General features: G+C 44.7%; 1 protein-coding gene across 6 annotated transcripts in view; it reads left to right on the top strand.

Moving 5' to 3' along the window:
* Positions 1-23782, top strand: part of FRYL (FRY like transcription coactivator) — a 221605-nt gene that overhangs the window by 93740 nt on the left and 104083 nt on the right. For 5 of the 6 annotated variants that reach the window (XM_045284305.1, XM_045284304.1, XM_045284303.1 and 2 more), the window contains exons 7-12: positions 9069-9148; positions 9533-9613; positions 13693-13861; positions 14148-14240; positions 19021-19119; positions 20274-20375. In XM_045284305.1, the coding sequence (XP_045140240.1) occupies positions 9069-9148; positions 9533-9613; positions 13693-13861; positions 14148-14240; positions 19021-19119; positions 20274-20375 (624 nt within the window). Of the gene's footprint in view, positions 1-9068; positions 9149-9532; positions 9614-13692; positions 13862-14147; positions 14241-19020; positions 19120-20273; positions 20376-23269; positions 23315-23782 lie in introns of all 6 variants that reach the window. The other variant, XM_045284301.1, reaches the window with a different exon arrangement.

The following is a 23782-nucleotide window of genomic DNA, read 5'->3' as shown; positions in this document are numbered from 1 at the left end:
GACATTGTGTTGAATATTGGCTTTGGGCTGTGAATATGTTCTGCCTGTCCGGTCACCTACTCGAATCCCTTTTTGCCTCCATTCTCAAAGAGTTCCCCTGCCTCAGCCCTCAAGCCCGCATGCCACCCTGTCATAATTACACGGAGTTGAGGAATGAGAACGATTTGACCAGGGTTAAGATTGAATTATCCAAGCGCAAATGGCTTTTTCATGCAAGGGAAAATATTCATTCCTTTAGTGAGTATTTGAATGCCTGCTGTGCCCTCGTGTCCTTCTGGGTGCTGCATATATGAGCTACTGTCTGAATGGGACAGAAAGGCAATACAATATAAATAATGCAGTGTCAGGTGCCGTCATATATTTCAACTATTCAAAATCAGCCCAAGAATGCATATCCATTCCAGCCGGGTTTTTTTGGACAGCTTTTTTTTTTAAGCTGGTCATTTTTGTTTTACATTGTTTGTTTCATTTTGTTATTAAAAGGCTCTTAGGTTGCCCAAAGGGTTTGTGGATCCAAAGATTGGCCGTTTGTATCTACCCAGCAGCACCAGCGGTTCGCTCTGAGTCAGACTCAAGTTGGCAACTAACAGAAACAGCAGCAGCACAGTCCTGACAAAGTTCTCTAGCACCCAGGCATGGTCTGTTTACATCACAGCTGCCCATATTGAATTGCTGGGTCGGTTCCTACTCAGGGAGACCCTTGTGGAAGCTGATTGCCCCATCTTTCTCCCTGGTGGGCTCTTTCGGTTAGGAGCTGAGCACTTAGCCTCTCTGCCACCAATGTTTCTGGGGAAAAAGTTACCCTCACCCTGTCAACAAAGCAAAACACCTGTCATTGAGTTGACTCTGACTCATTGCGAGCCTACAGAGCAGGCGAGAGCTGTCCCTGTAGGTTTCCGAGACCATGTCTCCATGATGCAGAACCCTTTCTCCTTGAGGAGAGGTCGAGGGTTTTCAACTTTCTCCCTTGTATTTACCAGCCCAGCGCTTAACCCACCGTGCCACCAAGAGTCCTTGAAAAGAAGTTAGGAAATCTTCAAAGCACTCACTTTGCTTATCCGTGCCTTATACAGTGACTACTGTCTGCCTTATATAAAAGTGGAATATAGAATCAGTAACAAATGTAAGAGGTGAAAACTAAGTGGGGTTTTTTATGGCCTTATCCACATAAAATATTTGACTGGTATAAGCATTTATATATTTCCCTTTTTGTTAACTGTGTTTTTAAAAATACATTCATGTGGTGCTAAAAGTCTGCAAATAAGCAGTTTTAAATATGTAAACTAGATTAAGTGCGTTAATATACGTTTCCTCCTGTCCCCCCCATATACATACATAAAAATATAATGAATTGATACTTGGAAATATACAAAGAAGAATAACTTTAAATATGTAAAAGAGATTGAATGAGTTATTTGAATATAAAATCACTTTAACTTTTGCCTTTCCCCCAAACTATTTCCTCCGGGAGTTGCACTAACAAGCTAGGTTTTATTTCAGTGCTCTCCCAGGGTAGCTGAGATGGTGTGTAAGACCCTGGAGCTGGAGTGCTGTGCGGTGGGAAAAGCCGAGCCCCGGGATCCAGCCTTAGAACCAGAATGAGCTTTGACTCCCGCTCCTTGTGGGTGATCCCTGGCATCTCGCCAGGCGTGCTGCTTCACTCAGTTAAGCAGTCCGGGACTCCCGTTTCCAGCAGGAAACATTACAAACTCCCGCCCTGACCTCCAGGGCCATTTGTGATGCAGGTCTATTGGCCTTGTCTGCATTGGTGCTCAGCTCACCACATCCCTCCACTAGCAACCAGCCTCTTAGCAAACAGTGCCCCCTTTGTACCAGTCCCAGAGCCGCAGCACACGAACTCGCTGTAGAGCAGTGCTGCCCAAAGCGGGTGGGTGATTCTGCCCCCTGGCGGGCGTTGGAACGAACCAGGGGTGCTGCCCAAATAGGTACCTGCACTTGGTCCTGGACTCTGTTGGCTAGTGTACCAACATTTTTAATTGCCCTGGGGGTTGCTGAGTAAATTTTGGTGTTTTTCCCCGCTAAAACAGCAGTCGTAGACCACATTAGTTTGGGAACCATTAGGTAGATGGCTTTTTCTTACTCCTCCTTTTAAAAGGATCCGCCCAACCCCTTCGGACACCAAACCCACTGTCCTGGACTCTGCTCGACTCACCGCGACCCTCTAGGTCAGGGAGGAGAACTGTTCCGTACGGTTTCTGAAGGCGTAGTGCTTTGTGGGAGCAGACGGCACAGGGCAGCTGGCAAGTCTGAGCCGCTCATCTTGCCACCAGCCACGTGGGTTCCTCTGGAATTGGCCCGTGGCCTGTGAATGTAAGAACCCTTTCTCACGGCATCGGTTTCTCCAGGGCCACTTCACCAAGTGCTTTTGGAGCAGTGCGTCCCGTGGACACAGGCTGGAAAGCGGAAACGCAGGGGCTCTGATAGATGATCTTCTGTTTGGGATTCTGTCTCCAGCTGGGAGTTCCCTTTATGCCGACCCCTCCTTCCTCTGCCCTTCTCCCCGTCCCGAGACTCCTGTAGGTGCACACTCGCCTGTCTGAAGGAGGCTTCCACAAGTCCATGGAAACGTTCCATTAGCTTTCCATTCCATTATCCCCTGGAAGCTTTGAAGCCTCCCCATATTTCATAACAGAATCATAATTTAGTTTGTATTAAATTACACATGAGTCATCCCCCCTCCAGCGAAAATTAACTCTTGAACTCCTGCCAAACTTATAAAACTGCAGAGAATGAGTTAACAGTCAATAAAAACCATGACAAACTAATTTCCTTCCCTGCCCAAATGGCATGCTATCAATAGATCCAGGAGAGAAAGAATCATTGATCTTGACTCTGCTTGGACTTGGATTCTGGCCTCACATACTATATTCACGCGAGAGCTGGGCTCAGTTTCATTCGGCCGCCCGACGGGCAGCCCTCGGAGTGGGTCGGCATTGGCGCACGGTGTTTACTGAGGAGTCTTGGTGGGAGAGTCCCTGACCCAACAGGAACGCTCTGCCGTGAACAGTATGCTCGCTCGTCTTCGGCTCTAGGGTGGTGGTATTAGTTGCCATCCGCCGATTCCAGCACAGGCTTTGAACTCTCCATTATGTACAAGAGACCTCACATGCCTTTTATCAGCGAGTTGTTACAGTCAACACACATTCTCATGCCAGCTGCACCACTTACCTCGCAATATAACTGTGGGCAAGGTATTGCCCATTACCTCTTTCCCCTCCTACAAAATAGGGACGAGGCTTGTCTCTTGAGGATTATTAAATGTGATCATGTCTGACACATGGAAAGTCAAAATTGTTGCTTTCATTTTACAGAGGACGCAGTGGTCTTTGTGGAAGTCCCTTGCCAACGACTATGATGCTAGTTTGCTTTTCCACTCCGCGTTTTCACTCTTGAAGAATAAAACTTAGTCTTATTCCGATTGGTAAAACTAGTGCTGAAGGAACAGGTGAAGGGATCGGTGTCGTATTAATGGAGGTTAAAGTTGTAGCCGTGACAAGTGACACAAAGAGTGAAGTTAGCATAAATATGTCGAGATTAAATCGTGGTGTTCACCATGGCAACACTAATTTAAGGTGATGGAGGACTATTTTATATTTTAATTTAAACCAGGAGGGTAATTCTGGGATCATGGTCAACTTCAAATTCGAGTCATTGGTATTTGATGACAAAGAACTATACGCCTTCAGAACTCATGATTCAAATAGTTAAATAGCAATACTCACCACCACCATCAAATTGATTACACTACGCGACAGAGTAGAATTCTTTTTTTTTTTTAACCATTTCATTGGGGGCTCGTGCAGCTCTTATCACAATCCATCCATCCATCCATTGTGTCAAGCACCTTTATACATACGTTGCCATCATCATTTTCAGAACATTTTCTTTCTACTTGATGAACCCTTGATAATTTATAAATTTTTTTTTCCTGCCTTACACTGACCGATGATGTCTCCCTTCACCCACTTTTCTGTTGCCCATCTCCCTGGGAGGGGGTTATAGGTAGATCATTGTGATTGGTTCCCCATTTCTCCCCCCACCTTAGCCTTTCCCCTCCTGGTATCGCTACTCTCATTATTGGTCCTGAGGGTTTTGTCTGTCCTGGATTCCCTGTGTTTCCAGCTCTTATCTGTACCAGTGTACATGCTCTGGTCTAGCTGAATTTGTAAGACAGAATTGGGGTCATGGTAGTGGGGGGAGGAAGCATTAAAGCACTAGAGCTGTGGTTCTCAACCTCCTTACTGCGGTGACCCTTTAATACAGTTCCTCGTGTTGTGGTGACCCCCCCCCCCAACCATAACATTGTTTTTGTTGTTACTTCATAACTGTAGTTTTGCTTCAGTTATGAATCGGGGGACCCCTGTGAAAGGGTCATTCGACCTCCAAAGAGGTCGTGACCCATATGTTGAGAACCGCTGAACTAGAGGAAAGCTGTATGTTGCATCAGTGCTATCCTGCACCTGACTGGCTCCTCTCCTCCTTCGTAATGGGAATAGATAGCCTCATCTTTCTCCCAAGAAGGAGTTGCTGGGTTTGAAATACCCGGCCTTGTGTTTAGCCTATCCAGATGCTTAACCCTCCGTGCACCAGGGACCCTCCAGTAGTCATACAGTATTTGGAAAATCTGGAGCAACTTTCCCTTTTCAGTGAGTGGCAATCACACATTTTATGCTACCAACCCTACAAGAAGTTGGGAAACCTCCAGTTTGTGAGCCATTTACTTTGTGAGCGCCTGGCTTAATGTTACGGGCACCAGCATGGTGGGGCCCTTTTATCTGCTGAGAGGGCCTTGAGCATTTTCAGATGTAATGTGCATCTCGAGGTTCGGGGAGATGCTTCCGTGGCGCAGTGCGTGGCACGTTGGGCCGCGCGTCTCAGGTTGTCTCTGCCAAGCGGACTTCCTGCTCCCGGTCAGAGCCACAGCTCGGAAACCCACAGGGCCCGTTCTGTCCTGTCCGTTCTGTCCTGTCCTGCAGGGCCGCTGTCAGTTGCAGTCGACTCAGTGGCAGTGATTTAGGTTTTTGTGGTTAAAAGGCTCACGACACGGGCTACTTTGAATTTTGCTTAGGCCTAAACTTACTTTCCTTTGTTTCACCGCCCATCATTTGCCTGATCAATGAACTTCACTGACTCCTAGTACCCGTAGCTTACCTTGGCTTCAGTTTTCCAGGAGAAACAGGGATTTTGGCGGACTTTAACTTGGAATGATTTTGTTTTAAAAATAAGTATTCTTTGAATACAGTTGATAGAGGCGGTACCATTTGTTTCTCACACTCATTGAAGAGGAGATACTGTGTTCGTTCCCCTCTCTCAGCTTCCGTCTCTGTCCTCCGACTGTCACCTGATGGGGCTAAAGACGTTCTTTCCTGGCTGGTTGTCATTGTTAAATGTGTCTTTCGTCTGTCAGAAACCAGGACACACTGCCGTCTAAAGAAGTACTGACTTCCGACCTTTTCCCTTCTTTCACTGTAAAACAGGAGGCTGTTACATGCATTCTAATGTCATATATGTTGTTGATAATGTGTACAAAAATGTCTAATTAGATTCTGGCAAGAAAACAAAACGGAAAATGAAAAATAACTAACTTCATTGCTGCAAGTTGATTCTGGCTCGTGAATACCCCCATGAGGCAGAGGTGCACTGCCCCGAGGGGTCCTAAATGAAAGTAGATAGAAGCAGACCGCTACATCTTTCTTCTGTCAGAGGGCTTGAACTGCTGACCTTTCGGTGAGTGACAGCGTGCTTAACCACTGCCCCACCAGGACTCCTGGAGCCAGGAGCACAGCCAGGCCAGCAGGGTTGATGGTGGCAGTAGTCATAGAGTGAGAGTACGTCTGTTTATTCTTCAGTAAACGGTACACCCGCATGACTCGGACATGTGATTAGGAGACTTCAGGCATAACTGGGGCAGATCAAGAATATTTGGGGAGAAATCATAGGCTCATGTTTCCCATCGCTGGCTTAGGACACACTGAACATTCTATAAGGAAAATAATAGGGTAAAAGTGCATCATAGTATAATAAACGGGGCCGGGAAGATTAAATCTTGTAAAACAGAGTGCTGCATTATTACAAGGTTCTTGAACCTGTGTAGGGCCATCCTGAGTGATTTCTGGAAGGCCGATTGATTTAAATAGTCTAGTCTTACAGCAGGTTGGAGTCAGCAGACAGCAGCGAGTTTGGTTTTGGAGTTTTGAGACTTAGCCCTATTTTCAATAACCCCAGGATTAACCCAGTGTACGGGAGAAAGACGAGGCTTTCCCATGAAAGTCTTTATAGGACTCGAAAGCCTCATTTTTCTACTGAGGAGTGGCTGATGGCTTCGAACTGCTGACCTTCAGGTGAGCAGCCCAGCCCAGCACATCACCTATTACGTCATCAGGCCTCCTGATGGAACAAAACAAAGATCAAAAACAGACCCCGCACATCTGTAGAACTAGATTTCTGTGGAGGGGCCGCGTATGCTCTGCTTGTGCACACTTGTACACACGTGCTCCTTCTGTGCTCCTTTCCATGCACGCATACACGTCCATGTGCAGCGCACACAGTTTTCTGTAGATGCTGTTAGAATATTGGAAATCTGGAATGGCCTGCATTAAGCTATTTAAAAAGTACAGTAGAAGCCCCGACCTCGACGCTAATCCGTTCTGGAAGGAGTGTCAGGATGTAATGCAGTCGAGTTCTGAATCCATTTTTCCCATAACAAATAACTGAAAACTGATTCATCTGTTCTCGACCATCAAGTTTTTACCCTAACCTTGCCTTTTTATATAAAACATTACACAGAAATAATGAAGTAAATAAGTTCAGAGTTAAATAATATCATTTAAATAAGAAACACAACATTAAAACGATTTCTAACAGCTACCGTGGGGCCCGTGCCCTGAGCTGGATGAGCATCTGGGTCTGTGGACGCGCAGGTGGAGCGGAGGGCGGAGAGCCATCGCTTGGAAGGGGAATCCCCGCCATAAAATCAACTGGTAGCAGCTTTTCAGGAGTGTTTCCCCTTCTTTGCCTTTTTCCACTTGGCCCTGGCTGGCTCTCTCTGAAAAACATGAAACAAAACTCTGTCTAATGTGGTCTGCTGCTGGCGTCTCCTTCACTCTTTTCTAAAAGGGTTTCCTAAATGATCATCAACAATATCGATAACACAGTTAACCAGTTCCTTTTCATGATGACTCCCTTCAGAAAACTCTTTCTTAGGACCCATGTTGTTTATCTAAAAACATACAAAAAGCCACAAAAAACTGAGAAAATTATACCCAAACGCTAGGAACACAGCTGCAAAAGGTTTAAACAACCGCATACCAACAAGGCCAACTAACGAAACACGAGCTGCCTTTGTTACAAACATCACCTGGGTCAGGTCAGATTCGGATGCTTTGTTTGAGCTCCGATGCCAAGTTTTCTCAACACTTTGCGTCAAAACCTGATGATGTCGAGGACTGACACGGTCAAGGACCGGCGTGCTACTGTAGGAGGAGAAGCTGCAGTACTGACCTGGGAAGGCACGTACCGCTGTGAAGTTAAAATAGGGAAAGGGAGTGTGCGCGTGTGCGTGCGCGCGCATGCGAAGAGGAGAGAATTTGCTTTGTGGCTCAAATATTTTTGCTGTACATATTCTGGCATGATTTTTTTGCTGCGGTTGCTGTTCAGAATGGTTTGCGTTACATGTGTGGGTGACCACAAGAACCTAATACGCTTTCTAAAGCTACCTCCTCCTTCCTCCGGGGGTTCACAGAAATCTAGGTCTTTGGACTTCTCAAAGTAAGTAATAAGCCTTCAAGCCAGCCCTGCCTGGATCTTGTAGCTGAGGAGACTTCCGCTAACATCGGAATCGCTTTTTTTGTTGTTTGCTTATGACTTAGTGGTATCTCTTTTGTTTGTTTTTTTCTTTTTTAGCATTTTATTGGGAGCTCTTACAGCTCTCATAACATCCCATAGTTAAGTCGCACCAGGCATTATTGTATAAGCTACCACAGTCAGTTTCAAAGCATTTTCTTCTTGATAACAGCTCTCCTTTATCCCTCCCTCCCTTACTCTCCCCTGCCCCACCCCTTATTTTTATTTATTTTTGCCACATCTTACACCATCCAATATGCCCATTCACGTACAATTCTGTTGCTCTCTCCCCTAAAGCGGGGTTATACAGTCATCAGTGCTATCAGCTGCTCCATGGGGGCTGTGGGGACACTTTGTGTTCCCTCAGGGAATCATTACTGCTGTTACTGTTTCTGAAGGTTTATCTATCTTGGGTTTCATGCATCCAACCATCTTAATTGTACAAGTGAACGTAAGTATGACATAGTTAATGCGGTAAGATGGATAAAATCCATAATGTAAGGGGAGGAAATAGTAAAGAACTAGAGGATGGTTATGTGCTTCATCAGGGCTATACTGCACCCTGGATTTATCACCCCTTCTGGGAGGCACTGTTGTATTATCTTACAGGTGGGTTTTGGGTCTCCACTCTATCCACACTCCTTCACACTGATTTGGTTGCTTGATTTTTGGAGCATTGGATACCTTTTCCCATCGACACCTCAGGATCACACCTGGCGTGCATTTTTAAGAGAATTAAACTGAACAAGAATGTTTGGTGGACAGAATGCGAATGGCAATGAGGTCATAAATAGCTAAAAATATTGAAACCCAGCGGGTTCCATGGTTGTGACCACAGTAGTTGATAGTAACGGGCGAGGTAAAGAATGAGGCCGGCTCCGTACAAAACTCGCTTTTCTGTAGATGCTGCCGAGAGAAATCCGTGCATTTCCCTCAACAGGAACAGCTGCGGTAACAGGCGAATCCCCCATTGTCCATCACCCAGTGGTTTACGAGTATAAAGTTATTCTTACATGTCAAAGGTGCTTATTAAATTAGATGGATGACTGCATTCTTAGGAAATACTAAAATGCCGAGACAAAGGACAGCTTCTCAAATCCATGCATCACGCAGTGAAAACCCTGTGGACTGACTGGTTGAAATGATGACATTCAGGAAGGGAGGAACTTTAGCTCTTATTTATCTGCTTTTTATTTTAATTGTAGATTCCTGTGCATCCCGTGCCTGATCCTTTAGTTCACGAAGTTCTAAACTTAGCTTTCAAGCACTTTAAACATAAGGAAGGGTAAGTAAGATATTAATTTGAGGCTGCGGCTTCTCTCGGCTGTCCAGATTTCGCCTCTTTAGCAACAGGTGGATTTTCATTGGCATTTGTTGTTTTAGGAGTCCAGAGCAACTCACTTCCCATTTCTTATGAATCCACACAAAATGCTCATAGGAAGGACTTTGTTCAAAGAATTCTTCCCACCACGGATTGGATTCATAACAACTGGGAGGCTTAATTTCATGGAAAATTAAAAGCGAGAAATGCCAGAAAACATGTCCTTTAAAGCCCTCCTATAAATGGCTATCCAGAGAAATGTATATACCATTCTATTAGAGACTTTCTGGATTTATAAAAAAAATAGCGTTCGCAGAAAAATGTAACAAGAAATTTCCTTTATTTTAGATATTCGGGAACCAACACCGGGAACGTGCACATTATCGCAGATTTGTATGCGGAGGTGATCGGGGTTCTTGCCCAATCAAAGTAAGGCTGATGAATCACCGCAAATGGCTTCCATTTGCTTTCTGGAAGGCTCAGTTTTTACTTTATTCACCAGCGCTGCAGGGTTACAGAGTCACCGTTTCTGTCTAGTCGTTACTGTAAAACCTGTTCCCACCTCGTTTTGCTTAGTAGCTCTGCTCCTTAGATGCCCTTTAATTAACATCCATATTTCAGTTACACAGCTTTTCCCCATTTATGTGTGAATCTGCTGAACAACCCAGAATTGTCAGGATATGCCATCTTATCCCCCTCCCCTTTTTTATTATCCCCTTTTCTCAACTCTATGAGCAGTGCCTTTTGCTTACTATAATTTCTTTTAGAAAGCTTTACAGAGCTAATAATTACTTTCATTACTTTTTAATTGAATACTTTCCTATTGGAGATAGCATTGCACTGTCTCCTAATCGTCGTATTTATTTTGATATTGCACAAGAGTTTTCAGTATGTGAAAGAGGAACCGAAACAGGCTCGGAATTCCGTTAAAAGTGTTCTCCCATCAGAGCGAAATTCATTAAATTGTATTCAGCTATCATTATAGTAAACAACAAACCAATACTTTTCTTTGGTATCTTGTGGTTAATCTAGAGACTGTATAAGATTTTGCATTTAATTTACTTCTGGGAAATTCATTAGATAAAAGGCTATCAATTTTAATTTTTTTGCATTCCTTTAAAATGAGTCTCTGGTCTTGAGGTCATCACAAATTCTGAAATAGCAAGTGAAATTATTGTAATGTCTAGTACTTACCATTTTAATATTAAATATTTTAACTAGTTGGGTTTTTTAATCCTTGATAGTATATGTGACCTGCTTATATTATAAGGGACCGAAATAGTAGAGCTTAGAACTTAGCTGAGTATTTGTAATGAGTTAGACTTAGCTGATAACATCTCAAGGATATTCAATTGAAAAATGAATCCCTAGCTCAGGAATATAGACACAAAAATAAGTATCTGAAAAGTATCCCATTTCTTTTAATAGTAGAATCTATCAAAACGCTTTTCTACCTCTTGTCAGTGCAGATATTTGAAGTAATATATCAGCAAGTTGGCTGCAGAAGATCTCTATATCACGAATAAATCCAACCCCAGTTTTAGTGAGGGTAATAAATCTTACCACTCCATGGGGGTAGTAAGCCCAAACAGCCAGTAAGTTCAAAACATAATACTCAGCGTCAGAAATCTCACTGCAAGAGAAATGCTACTTAGAGAAATACTGAAGTATTTTCTACTTGATGCACACAATGGCATGAGGGGAATGTGGATGGACTGACTCCGAGCCAGGCAGATAGCTGCTGCCCCTGAGGGCGTGGAAAGGGGAGAGGAAGGCTGGGGAAACGCTGGAAGGTGCATCATACAATTTTTTGGATACATTTTCTTTGATTGTAGTACTCATTTTTATGAGAAATTTAATGAAAGAAATGCGTCCAAAAGACTGTTAGGCACTTTATAAAGTCTTCCTTTATGAAGTGCTGTAGAAGTCTTCATGGAACATGGTTTTGTCCTTTCCGGTATTGAAGTGGAACTGGAATCATGTTTCCTACCATCCGTCCATAATGCATGCCCGCCCCTTTGGTGTCTCGTACCGGAAGGAGCGTGGTGACGGAGTGGGTGAAGTGCTGGGCTGCTAACTGCAAGGTTGGAGTAGCAACTCGCCAGCTGCTCGAAGGGAGAAAGGTGGCCCGCTTCCAGAAAGATGTACAGAACAGGAATGGTTTTATTCCTGTCCATTAGGGTCACTGTGAGCCAGATTCGATTTGCTGGCAGTGAATTTAGTTTTTTGGTTCATCTTGTGTCCAAGGGCCCTGGTGGGGTAATGGGTTGGGTGTTAGTCTGCTCTCTGCCAGGTAGCTGTTAGACTCCACCAGCCGCCCACAAGCTAAAGATGAGCTGTGCCCTCGTGCAAAGACTTCACAGCTTTGGAAACCCAAAGGATAGCGATGCTCTGCTCTGTAGAGTCGCTGTGTGTGGGAATGGACTGTACGCTTGGGGAGGCGGATCATTTATCCAAGGCGTGCTAGTGGTGCAGTGGGTGACGTATCGGGCTGCTGACCAAGTTCGCAGGGCTGAGACCCCACCCCCACCATGACCACCACCACCACCACGGGAAACGCTTCTGTCAAGATTTGCAGCCTTGGACATGTTGGGGAGCAACTCTGCCCGGGGCTGTCGTGTTTCTGTTGAGTTGGAACAGACTTGACGGCAGGGGCACGGGTGTGTATCTGCTTCGTTAATGTGCACTGTTGTTCTCCCCTGGGGACTCGGACCACCTGAAAACATGCATCATCTGAAGCCCCTCGTGCTTTCTTTTTGTTTGTGTTTTTGTTTGTGTTTTACATTTTATTGGGAGCTCCTACAGATAGTATAACAACCCACAGTTCAATTAGATCAAGCATGATTATACAATTGTTGCCACCATCATTTTCAAACATTTTCTTTCTTGCATTTTTGGTGTCAGCTCCCCTTTATCCCCACCCTCTCCCCTAAGAACTCTTGTTACTGTATTAACTATTATTGTTATTTCCCCCCATATTTGATGCCAGTGTATCTGTTCACCTGCCATTCTATTACTTGTTCCCTTTGACTGGGATTATTTAGTCATCAGTCTGTCCGTTCTCCCTTTCCTCCTCCCTCTCGTGCTTTCTGGGGCAGGTTTCCTCCGGTGTTATCAACAGTAGGATCGGTAGTTGTTTCCAAATACATTTATAAAATTCACACCACCCCAACCGTAGTTGTTATCATTGTCGATTCCTTTCTTACTGCAGGCCTGCAATTTCACATGTGTGCGATGGCTTCATTTGTTGTTTCTAACTGGAGGCTGTCTCGAACTTTGTCAGACTTTATAAAGGAGGCAGAGAGCGTTTCCAGGGGTACTCTGCACTCACGGTGACCCCCCAGGTGTGCAGCATGAAACTGAACACCCTCAGGCATCCACTGTTGGGAGGGCTAGACACCCACAGTGCCAGGCCTTTCTCCCAGATGGATTTCAATCACGACCCTTTCAGTTCATAGCTGAGCCTTTAACCATGGGTGCCATGCACTGTCCCCATACTCTACACAGGGGACAACAAGTAGTATTGATTAGTAAACTAATCGATACCTTTTTCAAAGGCACCAATGCAAGTGGAGAAAAATTTACCAGCATCCCCAGCTGGGGGCCTTTGGGGATTCTTTGGCCTAGCCACACAGTGAAACCGTGGTCTCCCCTCTTCTCTTCAGCCATCCAGTAGATGCCCGCTCGCAGTGATGCTGTAGGACAGAGCAGAGCCGCCTTGACGAGTTTCCGAAGCTGTAACTCTTCATGGGAGCACACGGCCCCTCTTTCCCTCAGCGAGGGGCTGGCTGGTGGTGTGCTTGAACCTCCAGCCTTGTTGGTAGCAGCTCAGCCTGCAACACACTAGGCCACGAGACCCCCCTGTCTGCATTCTAGTGAGTTCTTAGGTGAGAATTAGTACACTATCAATAGATCAGCTGACCGCTAGATTGGAGAGTGTTCCATTGCGCTCTGCCTCTGACTCAAATTGCATACTTTATAAAAAGCAGGCTGAAGGTTTGGAGACCTCCTGGTTTACGTGGGTATATTTCATACGTAAGTTACTCAAATGTAGTGTGGTCATGATAGTAATGATTCGTTGTGGGTCAGTGGTACGGTTTTTTACTTCTATGAGGGGCCCTGAGCTATCCTGTCCCCAAACATTGCGCCTCAGCCCAGCCACTGCCCCTCTGTCAGTGGAGGATTGTGTGCCCCTGTGATGCCGAACAGGTGTCAGGAGAGCGTGTGGACGAGAGAGACTGGGAAGAGCGTCTCTTTCTGGAGGTTGCTTTCAGAAAATCTGCCAGTGAACGCCCTGTGGACACGGCCTTGCCCTTGGCGCAGGACAGCTGCGTGGCAGCTGGCACGGATAGGGACACGGTGTTCTAGAGAGGTGCACGGGACATGCTGTTGCTCAGCCTGGAGGGCGTTTTCATTTTTAGTCGAGCACCTCGTCATTTCCTCTGTCCATGTCCTGTGGGCCACGGGTGTTTTCCATTCCATTCACCCCCTACCCGTGTTCCTTGAAGGTTTCAGGCCGTGAGGAAGAAGTTTGTGACAGAGTTAAAAGAGCTGCGACAAAAGGAGCAAAGCCCACACGTGGTACAAAGTGTCATCAGCTTGATCATGGGGATGAAATTTTTCCGAGTGAAAATGTATCCTGTGGAAGATTTTGAAGCGTCGTTTCAGTTTATGCAGGTGCGTAGACAGACCTCACCTGTACTGGCTGCTCGTGATCCTCATGACCCTTCAAGAGAGTCAAAACAGACATAAATGACATCGGGATCAGTTCAGCTCTTATTCTGCGTATTATATTCCACGGGTGTGAAACGCTTGCCTTTAAAAAAAAATTCTTTCCATGTGAAGACACTGGTCCTTTGTCAAGCTGTGTAAAGTAGCAAAGAGCGTGCACAGAGAGTATTGGGTCTCCCATGTTCCTTCATGGTAGTCCTCTAATAGACTTTTCGTTTCTTCTCCCCTCAAGGAATGTGCTCAGTATTTTTTAGAAGTAAAAGATAAAGATATAAAACATGCACTTGCCGGTTTATTTGTGGAGATCCTTATCCCTGTCGCTGCTGTAAGTATATTTTTATCTTGTTTTGAAAAACACTCTTCCATTGAGGAAATCCACCCAGCCCCTCAGTTTCTCCTTCTCAAATCGATATCTCTGCAAGTCTTATCTGGGTTCTTCCACCCGCGCAGCAATCGGGCCCATTGAAGAGCTCTTCTTATTTCTTGTGTCTCGAGAGTCAGTCTCCTATACTGACGGAAGGTGCTGTGTGAAACCTTCTGACCTTCTGGTAATCTTATCAGAAATGGAAGTAAGTGGAACATGTGCATGAGCTGTACACGTGGTTAATAGCTAGCTAGCAGGATGACCACTGATTAGCTTTCTACTTGAAAGACCAACCTAGGCCCTTAAGATGGAAACACTTTTATGAGGGTGGAATTCCATAGGCCAGCAATAGCCATTACCTGTAGTAACCTCGGCAAAGCTGCTACTCTGACTCTTTACGGAGCCCTGGTGACATACTGGGTTAAATATTGGGATTGCTAACCACAAGTTCGGGGGTTCAAACCCATCAGATGCTCCTCGGGAGAAAGAAAGGGACCAGAGCTGTTACGCCAAATCATTTTGTTTCTTCCCAGTGCTTCTTGGAAGTTGCCATTTTCCTGTCTAGCTGGTAGAACGAGAGCTGGTTCCTTTTCCTTAGTGGGAGCCTAGCACTGTTCTCTCTGTTTTTTTCTGATAGTTTCTCTTAGCCCCGAATATTTGAGGGGGGATACCTGTGACCATTCAAAGGCTTCTGTGCAGCCCTCTTCCCTCTGCTCCCATCCCTTCCTCTTTGGTACATCTCTGCGAAGAGGCGATAGAGAACCGCAATATCAGCAGCTAAAACCAGGCCAGGGGCTGACTGGAGCAGACCACTGCTTACGCACAAATAAGTTCAGATGGCAGTCGAAGAAAATGAAAACAAGCCCAAATGTGACCTTGAGTCTATCCCACCTGAATTTCCAGAACATCTCAAGAACAGACTTGCTGCATTGAACACTAAGGACAGAAGACCTGATCGGCTGTGCCATGGCATCAAGAACTTCATTTATGGAGCAAGCCCAAGATTGTTAGAAACACAGGAAAGAATGAATAGATCCAAGTGGGTCTCAGGAAGACTGAAACTGGCTCTTAATTGAAGAGGAGCTAAAGCAAAGGGGAGAGATGGTGAAGTCCAAGAGCAGAACAGAAAATTCCAAAGGGCAGCTCCAGAAGGCAAAGTCAAGTTTTTCTAATGAGATATGCAGAGACCTAGGATTAGAAAACCAAAATGAAAGAACACGCGCAGCATTTCTTAAACTGAAATAAATCAGGAAACACTGCACGCCTCAAGTTGTAAGATTGAAAGAGCCTTTTGGCAAAATATTGACTGGTGCATCCAAAGAAGATGGAAAGAATACACAGAGTCACTGTACCAGAAAGAACTCGTCAACCTTCAACCACTTCAGGAGGTAGCATATGAGCAAGAACCAACGGTGCTGAAGGAGGAAGTTCAGGCTGCACTGGAAGCATTAGCCAAAAACAAGGCTCCAGGGATTGGTGGAATGCCCATTGAAATGTTTCAACAAGCTTATGAAGCAATGAAGAACTCACTCATTTCTGCCAAATAATTGGAAGACCAGGCCGACTAACTGGAAGTGATCCATGTCTGTACCCATTCCAAAGAAAGGTGACCCAGCAGAATTATAGAATAATATCATTGATATCACATGCAAGTAAAGTTTTGCTGAAGGCCATCCAACAATTGTTGTAGCAGTACATTGACAGGGAGTTGCCAGAGATTTAGGCCAGATTCAGAAGAGGACATGGCACAAGGGATAGCATTGCTAATGTCTGATGGATCTTGGCTCAAAGCAGAGGACACCAGGAAGATGTTTAGTTGTGTTTTATTGTTGATGCAAAGGCACTTTACTGTGTAGATCACAATCATTGTTGGAATGCCTTGAGAAGAATGGCAGTTCTCATGCAGAACCTGTGGCAGTTGTGTAAACAGAACACGGGAATATCGCATGGGTTCAAATCAGGAAAGGTATGCATGAAGGTGGTATCCTCTCACCATACTTATTAATCTGCCGAGCAGATCATCAAAGGTAGCTTATATGAAGCAGAATGTGGCATCAGGATTGAGGGAGGCCTATTAACAACCTTCGATCCGCAGACGACACCAACTTGCTTGCTGAAAATGAGGAGGACTTACAGTACTTGCTGATGAAGCTCAAGGATTGCAGCCTTCGATATGGATGACAAGTCAGTGTAAAGAAGAGCATAATCCTCACAAGTGGACCCATAGGAAACATGATGATCAATGGAGAAAAGATTGAAATTGTCAAGGATTTTGTCTTGCTTGGCTCCACAATCAATGGTCATGGACGCAGCACTCAAGAGATCACCCGGTGCATCGCATTGGGTAAATCTGCTGCACAAGACCTTTTCGGATTACTGAAAAGCAAGGATGGCACTTTGAGGGCCACAGTGCTGCTGACCCAAGCCAGTGTATTTTCAACGATCTCACCTGCATGCAAAAGTTGGACATTGAAGATGGAAGAAAAAAGAAGAGTGGATGCAATTGAATTAAGGTCCTGGTGAAGAATATTGAAGATACCATGGACTGCTGAAAGGACAAACATCTGTATTGGAAGGAGTACACGTAGAATGCCCCTTAGTGTCATGGATGGGGACACTTAGTCTCATGTACTTTGGACATGTTGTGGGGAGACGCTAGTTTTTTGGAGAAGGACATGGTGCTTGATAAAGTGGAGGGACAGGGAAAAGAGGAAGTCCCTAGGCAAGATGGATTGACGCCATGGCTGTAGCAATGGCCTCAAACATAAGAACAGTCGTGATGATGGGAGCCAGGCCTGGCGCTGTTTCATTTTGTTGTACTTGGGATCTCTATGAGTCAGAACCGATTTGATGGCACTTGGCCACTAAGGCCCCTCTTGTCTGCTAATGTGTTTTGTCAGGTGTCTTACTGAGATTGTGGTCAGAGGCCAATGGAGTGGGTTCGCTTACATAGCAACCTTTGGCTCAACAGAATCAAACACTGCCAGAAGCTACCCCATTCTCCCAGTTATTGCCACTGTTGAAGCCACTGTGCTAACCCATCTCATTTTGAGTCTCCGTTTTCATTGACCCTCTCTCTATTTTACCAACCACGATGGCCCTGTCTCCAAAGTCCACGAGATGAAGTCTCACCAACCTCACTTCTAAGCACTCTTCCGGCCGTACTTCCTTCAAGACAGATTTGTATGTTCTTTCAGTAGTTCGAGGGACTCTCAGTCTTCTCCGTAATTTACATGCACCAATTCCTGTCTGGTGTTCCTGATTAATCGCTCAGTGCTCACACATGCAGATGATGCGTTGAAAATGCCATGGCTTGTCACTGAGAGGAGGCGAGAGTTTTTCAAGATAACCTGGTTATGTGTCTGGTCCTAATCTACAAGTCAACCAATTGGCAGGGCATTGGCTCTGACTCCTGCCACCTCGGGGATGTCAGAGTAGAAGTAGCAGAGCTGTGCTCTCTGGGATTCATAATGCTGGGGGTGCAGCAGTTGGTCTGCAGTTGCTTTCTTCAGCTGGGCAGCTCTGACCTTTGGCAGCCCTTTGATTAGCAGTGGAGTGCATTAACTGTTTTCGCTGCTCAGGAGCTCGGGTTCTACTCTATGCACAAGGAAAAACAGCAGTGAGTGAGACCGGAGAGGCCCCTCGCTCCCACAGACTTTCCTTCTGATGCAGCAAACAGACATTTGATGTGTGTGAAATAGGTCTTATGCCCCACTCTTGGGTGTCACAGACAAACCAATGTAAGCAGGCAAGGGTTGCGGAATGCCAGTGGGGTTGTCATTAGGGGCCGATTTCAAGTCAGAGAGAGACAGCCCTTGTCACGGGTAAGAACTACCTGATATTATTGTCTAGACTGAAATTTTTATGGCCTGAAACCCTCTAGGTGGGTTTGAACTTCCACCCTGTGCCCCCAGCAGTCATTGCCAATGGGTTAGGGAAATGGATATTCTCGTAGAACAATAAGAAATATCTCATGAAGACGGTGGCTTTGGAGCAGACACTGAAGGAGAGCGAGTGTAACGGGTGTGGGGGGAGCCCCTGCTGGAAAGAACAGTTGCAGAAGTCTTGAGGCGTGAACCTGCCAGAAGTGACCCTGGGTCAGCACAGAGGGCCAGGGCAGTGGTATGGTTGTATGACAGGAACAGCGAGCGTAATTGGGAGAGGGAGAACTGGGTTTTTTGTTTCACTTTGGTCTGGTCTGGTTTAGCTTATTGCCATGTAGATGATGGATTTAGCTCAGGTGTGACTGGCAGCAGCAGATTTCCCTCCGAGCCTCCTCCAGAGGGCTCCTAAAGCTCAGACAGCGTTTTCTTACCCAACTCAAAGCCAAACTACAGGGACCCTGTAGGAGAGAGGCTCTGAGGCTCTGAGACTTTAAATCTTTATGCTATCGATCAGCCTCGTCTTTCTCCCAAGGAGCAACTTCGGGGTTAGAACCGTTGACCTTGAGGCTTAGCAGCTCAGTAACTAATTCACTGTGCCACCACAGTGCCCTCCAGCACCTCTTAGACCATTTAGTTAGTGTCTGTTCACCTGTCTGTAGCCTCCACTGGTTTTCCCAGGACCGGGCTTGGGTTGGACTCACTGACGTATTAGCGTGTGGTCATTTGGCACATGGTCATACTTCAGTGAGCTATTTGGTGAATTATGGATAAATGTAGAACCTCACAGAAAGTTCTTGCATGGCCTCACGTGTCTAAACACTTTCTTTCTTGTCTGTTGTGTTTCGCCTCTTGCCCAGGCTGTTAAAAACGAAGTGAACGTGCCCTGTTTGAAAACCTTTGTGGAGATGCTTTACCAGACGACCTTTGACCTGAGCTCCCGGAAGAAGCACTCATTGGTACTGTAGACATTCCGCACACGGCCATTGCTTTCACAGTGAGCTCCGTAGTTGACTCAGGAGCACAAGGGCGAGTTGAAAGAGGTGTTAAAACGAAGCTGGTCAAATACACAAAGGGCAACACAAGGGAAGATTTCACTTATGCATCTGCTTCTGCTCTAAGCCATCGGCTAGATTTTTACTCATCCTGCGTTTGATAGGCTACTCAAATTTTATTCGTAGTATTGAGTGTAAATTATGCATTATGGTGATGAAAAGGCTGACTGTGGGCCTCTGTTGAATCATAAATTCCTTTATTCTGCCTTATAATAAATTATATTCTAATGCATAAGATTGTCTTAGGGGCCATGCTCTGCCGAATCTGTCATTTCTTTTAGAGACTTGCGGCATCTTCTTCTACCCTCTTAACCGTCCAGTTCACAGCATTCTAAAGGATGTGCAGATTTGTCTCCAGCTTGGAAAAAGCTGGGCAGTCGACAAAATATTGGAGCACCTAAGCCAGGGATATAATTGTAGTAATAAGGATTGCTCATGTCTTAGTTTAGGTCTCAGCGCCCTCCAGGATACTTGTGGCTACCGCCTGAGATTAGGAAAACAGGCTGAGAGACCTGACAATGTGTCCCTCTGACCTTGGCCTAGCCAGCAGTTAGTTCTTTGATCCCAGTGTGTGTGTGCTGCACCACTGTCCCAGCTGAGGGCATAATGGATCCAGGGAACTGGAAAACGTGTTCTAAGTCATGCGAGAAATCAAGGCACTGTTCTTATAGAAAGCGTGGTGGGGTTTTTTTGTGTGACCGTTCTCTGTTAGATTATGAGCAGCCTTGGTGGCGTGGCGGGTTGTGCATCTGGACTGCTAACCACAGGCCTGCAGTTCGAATCCATTGGGAGAAAGATCAGACTGCTCGCGTAAAGATGTACAGCCTAGGAGACCCATAGGGACAGTTCTACTCTGTCCTGTAAGTAAGAAGTAACTCCAGAGTGGTGAGAATTTGTTGTTGTTGCTGCTGTTAGATTTTGAGATTTCTTACAAATGGAAAACTGCATAAAAGATTCTGATCTCTTTATGTGTTTATGAGAATTGATTGCGTTATCCCTGGCAAGACCAGGACTTTTCCATGAAAAGACGTTAATTCCCCCTTTCTTATCTCCTATAGGCTTTGTATCCACTAATTACCTGCCTTCTTTGTGTCAGTCAGAAACAGTTTTTTTTAAATAACTGGCATATTTTCCTACAGAACTGTTTGTCACATTTAAAGGTAAGATCTCATTCCTGTCCTGTAAACACCAACCATGATCTCTTTATTGATGCACATCTGTTGAGAAGTACTGTAATCAAACTTTCCCTCCTAATGGCACATTCGAATCATAATGCTTCGTCACACCATTTCTTCTCCTTGTACAAACTTCAGCCTCTCTCCAGGGAACCGCGCAAAATACATTTGCTTGAATATTGCATTTGTCTTCATGAACGCAAAATTGTGCACTTCCATTGCTTGTTGCTTATAGGATCCTACGGTCTCGAGAGATGTGTTCCTACGTGAGTTTCTTTGGAACTGCATAGTATTGATTAACCTGCCCCCAGAACTCCAGGCACCTGACTTTGTGCTTGTGCTTTGAGAAAAGTCCGTCAAATCTGAACACTACAAAAATCTGACGACTTTGGAGATGAAATGTCACTAAAAGCACATTTAATGCAATTATGTCCAGCCACATTCAGAAGTATGCTGCAGCTGCTGGATCCTCACAGATATAGAAGCTCTGACTTAAAGCAAGGAGCGATGGTGCCAGTGCTATGAAACCCAAAGTGAGAGCTTGAAGGACCAGTCATTATCTGCCCAAGATCCTCTGCTAGCAGGATCCCTAGCTCTTTCCCCCATTCAGAGCGCAGGTGCTGCCTGGCACTGGTTCTGGGGGCATTCCTTCTCTGCCTGCATGCAAACGCTTGGTTTGAATGCTGCTTTCATATGCAAATGAAGCAAGCCTGTTTGGATATTTGCTAAGGCTTCCACAGACATGCTATCTGGTTTCCCAACATTCCTGTAAATCAGGGTCAGGATTAAAAACCTCATACCCTGAAGATAATGAAAACAAGGCTCCGGTAGATTAAGTGACATGTCCCTGGCCTGTTGCTCCCTTTGTCATTGTGAGAAATGGGGCTGGCTCCTCCTTCCAATTTTTGGAATTAATCCACTGCAAAACTGTATCCTAAATTGATCCTGGTCAGAATTGCCTTGGTTTCTTGGTCAGGACACCAAAAAGTCAGTCTTCGGGAAACAGCTTTGGCTTTATTTTCCTCCGAGGAATATAGCCATGCCTATCCCTTTCCGATAAGAATTGACACAACCCCCTGGCTTAAGGCCCTATATGTCATGCCACTAGGAAATAAAGTCGTACTTAATGAATCTTAGTATACTCCCTCCTGTCCTCCTTTGAATAATTCCTACAGGCATGGGCCCATTTGTGGCTTTTCACCATTTTCCTGGTAGCATGTTTTTTCCTATTTGTAATGAAATATAGTAAGACCTGCATTCAAGTGTTTCTGGAAGGCTGCTTTTGTGTCGTGACAGTTCATACTTTTCTGTTGCTTGTTGGAAATTTTATATATATATATATATATATATATGTATATATAAAATGTATACACGTTTCCACCTAACACATTAGCAATACTTTCGCAGCAACCTATTTATTTATTATTTATGCCTTCAGGCTTTCGTTCACAAATGCTTTGTTTTCTTTGAACCCTTAACTCCTGTTAAACGCTTCTGGCATATTGTCCTTTTTCATGAATGGGTCTGTCAGCCTGGGTCTGCAGTCTAAAGGAGATAAGAGCCAGGTAGCATGAATCCTTGCAAGATAGTTGTCTTGGCCATTAACCCTTAACTTACCTGAAGGCTCTATTCAGAAGAAATTCTATACGTTGGCTGCCATTGGTTATGTTTTCCGATACTGTGGCTGCTCTGTGCAGTTGAGGTAAGCAGTTGAGCAACGTAAGGCCGAAATGAGCGAGTTACCTATTGTAAACTGTCAGTAATGAGGAAACTCATTTTCTACAAAGGTGAAATTGACCCAAAGTCAAAGTCTTACCTCAATTGACTCTGTTTTGTAACAATATTTGCTTGTTTTTAAAAGAATCCTTTACCATTTTCTCCTTAATTGGATCCACCACTTCTTCACACTGATTTGTATATTTACCATTAATTTACCATTAATATATTTACCATTTTCCGGAATCTCTAAATACAGTGTCACATTTAATTCCCACTGTAGCTGGGATAGAAAAGAGTAAACACGTAGCCCATGTTGAGGGAGCCCATCAGAGAAATTGGAGGATTTGTTTCCAGATCCATCCAGTTCTACATCCCTTGCTTTTCCAGGACCACCCTGCTCCCTGCGTGCAAGAGGAGATGTTGGTGTACTGAATATTTAAAAATATTTGGGCTATAATTCTGACATAACAAAAAGGCACGATTACCTGCAGTCTTAAGACTAAACTTGATGAATTTTCAAGATACCTTAAATTACTGGGCAGTGCTTTTCCAACCACCATATCATTTTTTAAAAATTGGTGACCATAATAAATAAGTTTTCCTCCTATACGCCCCTATTAAAGCAGGCCAGCGTTACTCTATTTTCACCGAAAATACTGTCTTTGCTTTTTCCCCCCAAGCAAAATGTAGTAGTTTTCCCCCTCCCCAATCTTTCTATATGTTGTAGTGCATATGTGGAAAAGTGATGATAAAGCTTGTGATCCATAAGAATTATGATAAGAAATAAGAATGGTCAGAATAAGAAGTAGGTACTATAGAGACATCGTTTGGCAATTCTACCCCCACCCTACAGTGTTTGCTTACTGATTCTCATCATCTGGGAGGCTGTCTGAACCTAAACGCAGTACTTAAGAGAGGAAAAATTAAGTAGCACAAAGCTGAACCCTACTCTGAGGTTGATTATCGGGGCTGTATCCTATGATGCCCAAATTATGGGATGTTCTTTGTTCTCTTAGTGCTTGTGGCCACTTTCTTGGAAATTTCAAATTTCTCCTAAATAGAGACCTTGGTGAAGAGCTGTCTTGTTTGTGCTTATTTTCATCTAACATGCATGTGCGGCATCTCATGTTCTGTTTGCTGTCTCACATTGCTTTATTTAGATGCCATCTAACAACAGTATCAGAAAACAAATAGAAACACTCCAGGTGAGTTGAGTGGACATTACGAAGTAAAGTATTGCTTTATCTCCTTTAAATGTGTGGCTTTTTTTTTTTATTCCCTCCTTTACTCATTGTTGCATTGCATGTCTAATGTTTTTACCCAAACCCACTTCTGGTGTTATGGAAGAAGCATGTAGCACACAGGGATATCCTCCAGAAGTTTTAATATGAATGTGACCCCCAAGCAGATGAACTCAAGGGGGAAGTAGTACTGAATGCGGCTCCTTCACCCAAGTTCACAGCTGTCACATGTTCTGCCTAAATTCACATTGTCTACTGTTATAAATGAAGCATTCATTGTTCAGGGAAATTCAAGGCAGATTGAATTAGATTTTGAATATGATTTTGGAGAATGGATGCTTAAAACGTTTACTCAGGGAAAAGAGAAGAAATATTGAAATAATTGCTTCCCTGGGATGGGGGGTGGCGCTGAGTTTCTGTTAATGGTAACGG

This window comes from Echinops telfairi, unplaced genomic scaffold (assembly GCF_000313985.2).
Source record: "Echinops telfairi isolate 266 unplaced genomic scaffold, ASM31398v2 ScPeMD7_7468;HRSCAF=8506_0, whole genome shotgun sequence".
NCBI lineage: Eukaryota > Metazoa > Chordata > Mammalia > Afrosoricida > Tenrecidae > Echinops > Echinops telfairi.
Note: the sequence above shows the minus strand (reverse complement) of the source record. Positions and strands in the feature narration are given on the sequence as shown.